This window comes from Patella vulgata, chromosome 9 (genome assembly GCF_932274485.2).
Source record: "Patella vulgata chromosome 9, xgPatVulg1.2, whole genome shotgun sequence".
NCBI classification, from domain to species: domain Eukaryota; kingdom Metazoa; phylum Mollusca; class Gastropoda; family Patellidae; genus Patella; species Patella vulgata.
This window is the reverse complement of record NC_065887.2, coordinates 7,981,744-7,994,605: the sequence shown is the minus strand read 5'-3', so window position 1 is coordinate 7,994,605 and position 12,862 is coordinate 7,981,744. Positions and strand designations below refer to the sequence as shown.

The following is a 12,862-nucleotide window of genomic DNA, read 5'->3' as shown; positions in this document are numbered from 1 at the left end:
TGATAATACCATGTGTTGTGTTTACTACAGTTGTTATGCTGCTGTTCTGTAGAACATTGTGACTGTGATCACATCAAGTGGAAATTAATTTATGATTATAATAATGATGATGGTTATGTTTTTTCTTTTTTTATTGACAACGTATAATTGTACAAGTTAAGTTGTATTTCCTTAAATGAGAAGTGGTATCAGGTGTTCTAGAAAGTATGTGCATACTCTGCCTCATACACAATAGGCTACTATTATGACATATGGCTATAAAATGGAACAAAGACCACAACCATAGACTATATTCATAAAGTATTCAATAGGAACATGTGAGACTATATTCACAAAGTATACAATAGGAACATGTAAGACTATACAATAGGGACATGTGAGACTATACAATAGGAACATGTGAGACTATACGATAGAGTATACAATAGGAACATGTGAGACTATATGATAGAGTATACAATAGGAACATGTGAGACTATATGATAGAGTATACAATAGGAACATGTGAGACTATATGATAGAGTATACAATAGGAACATGTGAGACTATATGATAGAGTATACAATAGGAACATGTGAGACTATATGATAGAGTATACAATAGGAACATGTGAGACTGTAAGATAAAGTATACAATAGGAACATGTGAGACTATATGATAGGAACATGCGAGACTATAAGATAGAGTATTCAATGGAACATGTGAGACTATACAGTAGGAACATGTGAGACTATCAGATAAAGTATACAATAGGAACATGTGAGACTATATGATAGGAACATGTGAGACTATAAGATAGAGTATATAATGGAACATGTGAGACTATACAATAGGAACATGTGAGACTATCAGATAAAGTATACAATAGGAACATGTGAGACTATCAGATAAAGTATACAATAGGAACATGTGAGACTATCAGATAAAGTATACAATAGGAACATGTGAGACTATCAGATAAAGTATACAATAGGAACATGTGAGACTATCAGATAAAGTATACAATAGGAACATGTGTTATTTACCAGTATATATATAGATAGATAAAGAGTAGCTATATACCTATTATCATCATGTAGACAGGAATCAACTTACCCTATTATATCAATCTAATGGATACATGTAGACATGTCTGTTGAAAGATTTATTGGACTAAAGTGATAATTTGTGCTTTCATGTGTTTGTTTAATGTTAGTAGGGTTTGTAACAGAATCATTTAGAATACCTGAGTGGATGGTATGAAAGCATTTACAGCCCAGTCAATGATTTATCCGTATGTGATAATGTTTTAAGGGGCTGTAGTTCTAAGCTTTGAATATCACAGGATGGCTAGTATATGATTTCCAATTTTGATGTTTCATGTCAAAAGGAAATAAAAGCAGAATTATTTTACTGTCATAGATTTTGTTGACAGTAGAATAAGACTTGTTGACAATTGAATTTGGTCGAATCTGATGTTTTGACTTTTCATTTAACCTGGCAACACAACACAGAGTATGAACACCCTGGTACCACTTTCTATTATGGTATTGTTTACTTGCTGTTACTCAAATCGACTGAATTCGTTCACAGGATTTTGTGTTTAAATCATTAGTTACAGAGTATTAGAGAGTAATTTTATCGCTAGAGTTTGTGGTTTGGAATTCCGTTGATATGATGTGAACAGGATGTGAGATAACGTGACTTGGATTAAATAAGTTACAAGTTGTTGTAATTTACTAAATGATGTAACCACATGATATCAATCATTCTTAATTATATGTACATTCATGCTTAACTTGTAGAAAGCTGGTGGACAAATAGGGAGGGTAATGGAACAGCTATAATTGTTAAATGCATGTTTGATCTTTAAATCTTGTTAAATTCGTAATCCAATTTAACAGTTGTGTTTAATTTAAAAGGTATTCTAAGGATCCGTTTACATTAAACAGTTTAAAGGGACATGGTCAAATATAACTTTTCAAATGTGACTGACTCTGGCTAAATGAGACACGTGGGTAAAAAAACCCAACATTTATCAGTTTGAATTCTGTATTGGGGTTTTAACGTCCTACTGTTCTGCTCCTATACTGGGCTAATGAAGACGGGCATACGCCATCCAGTGTGCTATTTGGGAAATTTTGCCTGGGTAGCGGCACTATTGCCTACTCTTATATCGAATTCCAACTGCCAGGGGATCTTTTACGTGCATTCCAATATATACACAGGAGCTCATTTGTCGTCTCCTCCGAAGGACTAGACAGCTGTCCTTGTCAGGCCCTCCATTCTGCACCACTGACTAGGGGAAACCATGTCAGAAAAAAAAATGGCGGAAATATTGCGCTTTGGAGTGGGTATACAACCTGATTGTAATTTTAAGTGAGTGAAAATTACTTTAATAAATTTCTCATGATTACTGTATTCAAATTAAAACCCCCCAGCAAATTTCATGCATTTATGTTAAGTTTTTGACCTTTGAGCATTAAGAAATTATTACGGTAATAAGGTTAGTTTTGAAGATATTTTGGAAATTAACATTTGGTCAAATTGAATTTGATAGATGTTTCTTGCTGTATGTAAATTGAAGTGCATGCAACGTACATTACATTTAGCCAGCGCTGGTCACAACTGATAATAATCACAACATTCATGAGTAATGTTTTAGAGTCTAAAATTTAGACTGTGATTACTCGATATGACCTTGAATAATGTTTTAGACTGTAATGTAATTAATATATCTGACCTTGAATAATGTTTTAGACTGTGATTGCTGATTACTCAATCCGACCTTGAATAATGTTTTAGACTGTGATTACTCAGATCTGACCTTGAATAATGTTTTAGACTGTAGGCCTAATTACTAAAACTGACCTTGAATAATGTTTTAGACTGTGATAACACGATTTGATACAGAATAATGTTTTGAGGAGTTGACTGACATTAAGATATAATTGAATGTAAAGTTGATATGCTGTTTTTATGGCCTAGTACCTTTAAATGCTCTAATATGTATAAGATTTACAGCGTATAGTCTATTGTTGTTATATACAAGCAGTATATAACACCTGGTTCATATATTTACTGGCTAGATTATATTATATAACCACTTTACACAGACCATGAATTCTTAGGTCAATCCAATTTAATTTCTGGTTCTATGGGATGTTTTTAGCAATATATAGCCCTGTTGGCCCTAGCATGCCATTAAACAACATTTCATTCTTTACTTCGGGTTCGTAATAATAGCCACTTGGGTTTTGGGGAAAGATTTTTGTTTAAGATTTGGGACTGAAATCTTTTGAAAAATCAACCAAGTACTTTTTGTGTTCAATTAATATGGGGAGTCGCGGTGGCTAAGTGAGTATGATGCTATCTTGCTCGCTTTGAGGTCGCGTGTTCAATTCCTGTGGTGGCCCAGAAAGCGTTGTTTCCCCTTGTCAGGACGGAGGGCAGCTGTTTAGTCATACAGATAGCACGAAAAACAAAGGTCCCGTGTGCGCATTGACATGCATGTAAAAGATCCCTTGGCAGTTGGAATTCGATATAAGAGTAAGCCATAGCACCACTGTCCAGGCAAAATGTCCCTCATAGCACACTGGATGGCATATTCCCGTCTTCATTAGTGGAGTAGAACTTTAAATCCCATTTCATTTCATTTACATTAATTTGTTTCTTCCCCCCACCAAAAAAAATAAATAAATAATAAGCAAAATTTTTATAGGTTTTTCTGAAAAACAGAAATTCTTACTGTTATGGCCTTATTGTTGGTGATTTGGCAGTGTTGGTTAATTTGAATAACTTGTTATATTAGACTGTTGGTAGACTAGGTAACTTGTTTGACTGCCATTTAGAAGTTGCTGACAAATCACAAACTTAGATGGATGTTAATAAATTTCTGAATGTTTTATTTCAGCTTTTGATTTTGTGTTTAAAGATTGAAATAACACTGTAGGGAAGTTGTAGTATTGTAAATAATAAAACTATAGTGACATTGTAGTATTCTAAATAAACCATCTGTTATTAATCTACTAGTTTTATTGTGTAAAGTCATAGAGAATGTATGTACTGTTTTTATTTAGTTTTCAAATTGATAAATCATGTATAATAATGTTTCAGGGTTTTTTTGTTCACATTTGTGAGTTACTTTGACCCAATCTTCCAATTTGATATTTGTATGGTTTCTGGATGTAGAATTTACACAAGATAATGTTTAGACTCGGTTTGGTATAGTTTGTATGTGATTCGACTAGGCGTGGTGAATTCTATTACACTTAATACAATGATTGACTTATCAGTTAATGTACTGTAGACCTTCGTGTATGTCGTCTTATTCAGTAAATATTTCTCTTATTCGATTTGATATAGTACTTATTTGGTTTATGGATTCATTGGTACTGGAAATGACTCTCATGTTAAAGGGTAACGTGGCACCAGTGAAATCCATCATCACTGCATTGCACTTCTAGTTTAATTTGATAGTACTTGTTTGGTTGATGGCTAGCAATGTCCGAGTGTTGTATCTTGTCCATGGGTTTGTCTTGTTGGTTTTTCTTTCTTGCAGTTCTCCAGGACAGTTTTATCGGCATATCGTCTGGCAACTTGTTTATGTGTCGTGTTGTTCTCCTAGACAGTTTTATCGGCATACCGTCTGGCAACTCGTTTATTTCATATTTTCTGCAATGTTTTATTTTGAACTTGTGATGCTGGTGTAGTAGTTTACAGTGATCAGATCGACCTCTGGTTGATTGGGATCCAAATATGGTTAATTGTGTTTCTGAGGCCAAACCAATTTAATTTTGAGTTCTTTGTGGTTTTGATAAATAAATAGCAGCTCCAGTTTCAAGTTAGATAATTTGTTTAAAATTTCAAAACTTAAAATTTGGAACTAAATCATTTTAGAAACACAACAAAGTAATTTTTTTTTTTAAATTACTTTTTTTTTGTGGAAGAAATAAGAAGTGAAATATTTATATGTGCTCACGAAAGACAAAAATTCAAATTGGTCAGGCCTAATTCGTACTTTATATTCTTTGTAGAAATTGTTAAACGGGTTGGAAATTTAAAAACTTGAAGTGCTGCCAGTGACTTGAAAATAGATTTCAACAAAAATTACAATTTACTTATATTAAGTGATGACGAAAACGTTAAATGATATTCCAATGATATTATTGGATTAACGATCAGCGGTGGAACTAAATTGGATTAATATGTGAATGAGACAATCAGCTGTTTGCCCTGTTAACAATTATATCTAAGTGGATTTTAATCTGACTACTTGGTATACAAGATTTACCATGCCTAGAGTGTAATGTCTGAGTGGATTTTAACGTGAATGATGATATAATCGTTTGATCATCATGGTGTGGTTTGCCTACACGGCTACGAACCCAAACAGGACATCCGTGGGTTATATTTTAACAGATGGATTTAAATCGTCCAGTTATAAATCAGAGGTAAGTATGTATCATGGGATCGTTTAAGCTTCATGATTATGATGAGGTGGCATGCAGGGGTTTTGGCCAACTCCTTAACATGCATTATGCAAGATCTAAATCTGCCTATTGCTGGTCTTTCGTTAGGCCTGAAATGTTATTTAAATTAGTAATTAGACAATAATTAACTTATCCAGACCATAATCAACTCTCAATGCCATCGTTAGCCTGCAATATTTAGTGGATTGAATACGATTTGTGATGGATGATTTAACGTTAAAATGGATAATCAAGACTTTTTTTATTATCGTACCAACGGTAGTTATGACGATCGAGCCTAGCCTAAAATTGGATCACTAATATCTCGGTTCAGAGTGAAGCATATGTTGTTTTTATTAAATATTTTTTAACTAGCGAGAACTGTCAGCTCTTTGTCTAAACTTACCTTATGTCCCTTTAATTCTATACCCTCAAAACCCAAGTATAGGGCCTAGTATTTAGGGCCTAGATGATATACATAAATGAATTATGGCAGCTTGTACAACAAAGTTAACAGCGATCATTTTCAATCTTTAATAAAACTTAATTTGATTTTGCTCTGATTGGATGCCCACTGAAATGGATGCTTGAGGTCATCACCTCTCTGCACGCTACTGGTGGGATGTGTGACGTATCCATTAATTTGGGGACATCTAGAATCACTTCGTTTTCAAATCAGGTGTTAATGACTTGGTCCAATTGTCCGCTTTTTTTATACCCATGTGTTCAAAACAAAACTAGAAAAATAGAACAAAGCCATTTACAGTTCCAAAAATCATTCTTTTGGAATGGTAAATGATAAAAATGTGCACTTTTTGAATCATACACCTCCCTCCCCAACCCTGTCTAATAAAAGATCAAACATTGAGGTTGAAATTATCATTTGTTTACCTGCTGGATTTCCAAAAGGACGGAGCCACTAAATGAATGTTTTATTATATTGTCAAGTCACAATCTAATTAAAATACTGATCAATATTTCGTTTGGCTTTTTTATACTTTTGATGGCCTCAACTACATGAAGATCTGACCAGTTGTCGTGGAAGGTCACGTCAGGGGTCATATGAGCAGCTTTTGACCCTTTGGCGTCAGACATTTGATTAACCAATCAACGTTGATGTTTCTAGTAGGATACCAACAGTTCCGTGCGCCAAGCTCCAATAACTCAATGCAACAGACCGTTTCATTGACTAATTCCTCACATCAACCGGAACGGGGATATATAACAACTTTTCCAGATCCTAGTGTAGTAAAGACGAGTAAACCAAAATTTTAAAAAAATGAAATGAAATAGGATTTGTGTTCTATTCTGATTGATATTGTCAATCCCTGTCTTTCGCTTCCATCTATATTCAGAGCTTGATTGTCTATATATAATTGCAAGATAAAGATTGGGTATCTCTCTGTTATAGGGAACCACATTAGAGGTCGCGTGTTCGATCCCAGCAGGCCTGACAAGGACAGCTGTCTAGTCCTTCGGATGTGACGAAAAAACCGAGGTCCCGTGTATACATTAGAATGCACGTAAAAGATCCCTTGGCAGTTGGAATTCGATATAAGAGTAGGCGATAGTGCCGCTGGCCGGGCAAAATTTCCCTCATAGCACACTGTATGGCGTATGCCCGTCTTCATTAGCCCAGCATAGGAGCAGAACAGTAGGACATTAAACCCCATTTCATTTCATTTCGATCCCAGCATTGGGTTCATCAGGATTTTTCAACATTGTTTCTCCTTGTCAATGGTGCAGGACGGAGGGCCTGGCTAGGACAGCTGTTTAGTTGTTCGGATGGGAAGAAAACCTGAGGCCCTGTGTACACATTGACGTGCATGTAAAAGATCCCTTGGCAGTTGGAATTTAAAAGAAGAGTAGGCCACAGTGCCGCTGCTCGGGCAAAATTTCCTTCATAGTACACTGTTTGGTGTATGCTTGACTTCATTAGCCCAATCAGAACAGAACAGTAGGACATTCAACCCCATTTCATTTCATTTTATTCGTATTCCACATATACATTACATCACATGAAGACATTTGTAACTCTCCATGATTTTTTTATTTATCTGTGGTAAATATAGTAGAACTTGTGGCTTTATCTACTTTAATCTATATACCAGTACATTGACTGAGATTAATGGGAGGAGATTATGTCAATAGAAGATAACATAGATTATCTCCCCATGAAATATTTTTTAAAACTATTAAACATATGACCGTGTAAAATAAACATCCTGTATTTGATGATTTAATAAACTTTGATCACAGGAAGTTACTCGTTAACTCACTCAAACTATTGACATTTATCTCACAGTGGTTGTAAACAAATTGTGTTAAAAGGTGTTTAATGTCTTTCATTATTTCTCCCAACTGTCATATGCTATTGGATGTTTGAATGGTTAGCGCACCTGTATAATAAGGTCTGTCATTATTGAGTCAAATGGTGTGGTTTCGATTCCCTGGTTGTACATGACAAGGAGTAGGGTCGCCTGTTCAACCTCGTGGGTTTTCTCCGGGTCCTCCAATTTCCTTTCACTGCTAAAAACCCCTAATAAGTGGAAGTGAATTATGGAAATAAAAATTGAACCATATGTTAGTCCTGAAATGACCTAGTTTGTGTCGAGTGGACATTAAACCCCATTTCTCTCTCTCTCTATCTTGTATTGTTAGTGTGGTTCATGCCACTCTGACCTGATCCTGTACTGTAATGTGTTAGGTCTCAATTCCTACAACAATATACAAAGATGTATGGTTAAAATAAAACAAATAAACAAAGATATATGGTTGACATAACAGAAAGAGAGAGAGAGAAATGGGGTTAAACGTCCACTCGACACAAACTAGGTCATTTCGGGACTAACACATGGTTCAATTTTATTTCAATAATTTGCTTGCGCGTAGGGGTCTTTAGCAGTGGGAGGAAACCAGAGGACCCGGAGAAAACCCACGGGGTTGGACAGGTGACCCTACTCCTTGCCATGTACAACCAGGGAATCGAAACCCCGCCAGTTGACTCAATGACAGACCGTATGATACAGCGCGCGCGTGCTAACCATTCGGCCATCCAACCCCCCGACATAACAGAAACTTATAATTGGATTCTACTCATTTTTATACATCTGTGATATAAAGGGAGAGCACTGCAGCATTCAAATGGAGGCAAACCAGCATTTTCCCATAGACTTCAATGTTAAATTAAGGTCTCTTTTTTCCCCAAATTTTTCTTTCACTACAGACAGAACAACAAATGGTCATGTCTTTGTTTCAAAATTTGTATGAGGTTGACCTCTAGAATTCTCCCTTGTCAGTGGTGCAGGAAAAAGGGCCTGGCAAGGGACAACGTATAGTCATTCGGATGGGATGAAAAACCCTTGACAGTTGGAAAAAATACGAGTAGACCATAGTGCAGCTGTCCAGACAAAATTCACCTCCTAGCACGCTGCATGGTGTATGCCCATCTTCAATAGTCCAAACCCCTTTTCATTTCAGGTAATAGGAGAAATATTATAGTCGTTTGCCTATGTTGTTCTGTGGTGTCAAAATATCCCGAATCTGACAGATGATTACCGTATTGGAGTCAACTTATTTTCTAAAAACCTTTACTTTTTATGTTTCAGGTTCGTTGTGGGAGTGTGTACGTTACCTCCGATGACACTGCCCAACAGGTGACCAATAATATTCTCTCGGCCACCTGTCTAGCAGAGAAGAAGAAACGGGGACATAAATTCACGGTGGCTGTTGGAACTACACACGGACATGGTAAGTCTGATGTTTTTATAGTTTCACAGATTTTGCATTTGAAATGTGTAAAATATTATCATCACATCATCATCACGTCATCATCACAACATCATCATCATCATCATTATCGTCATCATCTTCATCAACATCATTGTCATCATCATCATAATCATCTTCATTAGCATTATCATCATCATCATATTCATCAACATCATCATCATCATCATCATTTCATCATAATCACCTTCATTAGCAATATCATCATCATCATCTTCATTAACATCATTATTTCATCATAATCATCTTCATTAACATCATTGTCATCATCATTTCATCATAATCATCTTCATTAACATCTTTCTGTGGGAAACAAATCTGAACTAAACAAAATACTTTAAACATTTCACTGACTGGCATAATTTTGAAGTTAAAGCCCTGTTCCATATGTGACTGTTTCTCTAATAATATATTTTACAGGTATATTACTGACATGTTTATATTTTGGTGTTAATTGTTTTACCTGTCTACTTTCACATACATGTATATTATATACCTACATACATATATAACTGACATGTTTATATTTTGGTGTTTATGGCTTTATACCCCCCACCACGTTTCACATCTTCTAATGTCGCTTCACAGTTGTTGAGGTATAAAATTATAGTTATTTGATCATGTTAAGTTATATGAGGTATAAAGTTATAACTGTTCATGTGAAGTTATTTAAGTTATATAGTTATAACTATTTGATTGTGTGAAGTTATTTTTTATAATTGATGTTTTAACTGGCATTTAGTTATAGTTGTATTGTTTAGGTGTGAAGTTATAACTGGCATTTAGTTATACCGATAGTTGTATTGTTTACGTGTGAAGTTATAACTGGCATTTAGTTATACCGGTAGATGTATTGTTTAGGTGTGAAGTTATAACTGGCATTTAGTTATACCGATAGTTGTATTGGTTAGGTGTGAAGTTATAATCGTTATTGTGGTATAGTTGTTGACATCAAATGATGGGATGTTTTCTTCATGTAAACAAAACAAACCTGTCTTAGGTTTGTTTTGGCACAAATCACAAAAATGAGGAACTATTTTAATTGTGTTTTATTTATATCACAATATAATATTTTGATTGTTTTTAGAACGAACTTTTGACACAAGGTTAATTTTACTTTCTATAAATTATGTTTAAAATAAAGTAGAGGATTTTACCGGGACACCAATTAAATTCCAAAGATTCTAGGAATTTTAAAAGCTTCTGTGACCAGTTTCAGTTCATGTTGGCTTGCACTTAAAGATACATTATGGGAGATTAGATAAAGAGCTGGCAATTCTCACTATAATAGTTAAAAATTAGATAATGTAGAAAATTTCAGTCAAATTGATCCAGTCTGAACCGAGAATTTAGCGATCGAATTATATGCCTAGCATCGATCATCATCGTTACTAAAGTTGGTATGATAAAAACATAGTCTCAATTATCCATTTTTTGATTTAATCATCAATGAGCGTTAAGCAGCAGATCGGATTCCAATCCAGTAAATATCACAGGCTAGCATTGACATCGCGGGTTGATTATGGTCTGGATAAGTTAATTAATGTCTAATTAATAATTTAGATAACACTGTAGCTCTTGCATAATGTATGTTTAAAAAACACTTGAAGAGTTTGTGAAAACGCCACTGTCTTTACAGTAGACTTCATGGTGTATGCCCATCTTCATTTAGCTCGGTATGCTGAAAATAAGGATGCTAAACCCTGTTTTATTTAATCTATATCTTTACTCGTGATTTTCTTCTACAAAAAGAATAACAAATGTTTAACTATGTTTTTCTTCTTACAGCATTTTTCCACAATCGTTTGTTTTCCGTGTCAACATAACTCAGTGTTTAAAATGGTGACTGTTTATGATTTGATTCTTTAACAAAAACTATAGAAACAACGTTTGTTTGTCCCATCTGTTTACATTACGCTCATACTGTTTGGTCATGTGACCTCTTTTCGAATTCCATAAAGTCACAGCGCAAACTACAATTGTTTGCGGAGGCACAAAATTTTTGTCTTGGTACATGGAGACGCCATCTTGGTGTCGTTACTCGTCATGGGGAGGTTTGTAACATTTATTTTTATATTTTCGCAATTTTTTTTTTCACATTAAACAAAAAAATCCATAGTTTATTTTGAAGAATGTTTTACCTTGTTCTAAAAAATAATCAGTTTATTGTCTTGTTTGAAATAAGCATTAGAGTAAGCTCCCCTTGTTGATTTGTCTTGAGTCCAAATCTTCAGATATTTTGTGTTATTTATTTAGCTTTGAAAGTATTTTATGATCGAACAAAGAAATCTCAAATATGTTTTTAGAAATATTGTAACTATGGTTTTTGTTTTGATAATAACCATCCAATCTCGTGGGTTTTCTCCGGGTCCTCCAGTTTCCTCCCACTGCTAAAGACCCCTATGCGCAAGGGAATTATTGAAATAAAATTAAACCATATGTTAGTCCCGAAATGACCTAGTTTGTGTCGAGTGGACGTTAAACCAAATTTCTCCTTTGATTTGTGGAATATAGTACTAATGTGCTGCTATGTCAAAATTCTCCTGATATATTTTTGTTCTCTTGAGTATATATTTTTATTCTAAATGTAACCAAATGGTTTATTAAATTTTCTAAGTAGTTCTAAAGATAGCCAGTTTATCGTGCACCTGTGTTTTTTTGTGAATGAAATGTGTTAAAGATATAAACATGGTGAAATTTTGAAATGTTGGAATAATCAGGGTTGTGGCTTGTCTAAATATATACCTGGGATATTGTTTACCTTATACCATGACTCACCTGCATCTTTCTTCTTATATCATATATATATATATATATATATACCTGGATCTGTTTATATCTAAAACAGTCAAAGGATATAATTCCAGGGAGCATGTATATTGGATCAAGTAGGATATAAATCCAGGGAACATGTATATTGGATCTTGTAGGATATAATTCCAGGGAACATGTATATTGGATCTTGTAGGATATAATAATTCCAGGGAACATGTATATGGGTTCTTTAGGATATAATTCCAGAGAACATGTATATTGGGTTCTGTAGGATATAATTCCAGAAAACATGTATATTGGGTTCTGTAGGATATAATTCCAGAGAACATGTATATTGGGTTATGTAGGATATAATTCCAGGGAACATGTATATTGGGTTATGTAGGATATAATTCCAGAGAACATGTATATTGGATCCTGTAGGATATAATTCCAGGGAACATGTATATTGGGTTATGTAGGATATAATTCCAGGGAACATGTGTATTGGGTTCTGTAGGATATAATTCCAGGAAACATGTATATTGGATCCTGTATAATCTAGGGAATATGGTTATTGGATCCTATAGGGAGTTGGGTGGCCGAATGGTTAGCACGTGTGGGCTGTATCACAAGGTCTGCCATTGAGTCAGCTGGCATAGTTTTGATTCCCCGGTTGTACATGACAAGGAGTAGGGTCGCCTGTCCAACCTCGTGGGCTTTCTCCGGATCCTCCAGTTTCCTCCCACCGCTAAAGACCCCTACGCTCAAGCGAAATGTTGAAATAAAATTGAACCATGTGTTAGTCCCAAAATGACCTAGTTTGTGTCGAGTGGATGTTAAACCCCATTTCTCTCTCTCTCTTTTAT

At 34.8% G+C, this 12,862-nt stretch overlaps 1 protein-coding gene across 6 annotated transcripts in view; it reads left to right on the top strand.

Moving 5' to 3' along the window:
• The window catches only part of LOC126831682 (uncharacterized), a 99,360-nt gene that overhangs the window by 52,853 nt on the left and 33,645 nt on the right, over positions 1-12,862 (top strand). For 3 of the 6 annotated variants that reach the window (XM_050562314.2, XM_056103214.1, XM_050562315.2), the window contains one exon: positions 9,059-9,200. In XM_050562314.2, coding sequence (XP_050418271.2) covers positions 9,059-9,200 — 142 coding nt within the window. Of the gene's footprint in view, positions 1-5,015; positions 5,433-9,058; positions 9,201-11,274; positions 11,294-12,862 lie in introns of those variants that run through there. The other 3 variants (XM_050562313.2, XM_050562312.2, XM_056103213.1) reach the window with 2 other exon arrangements.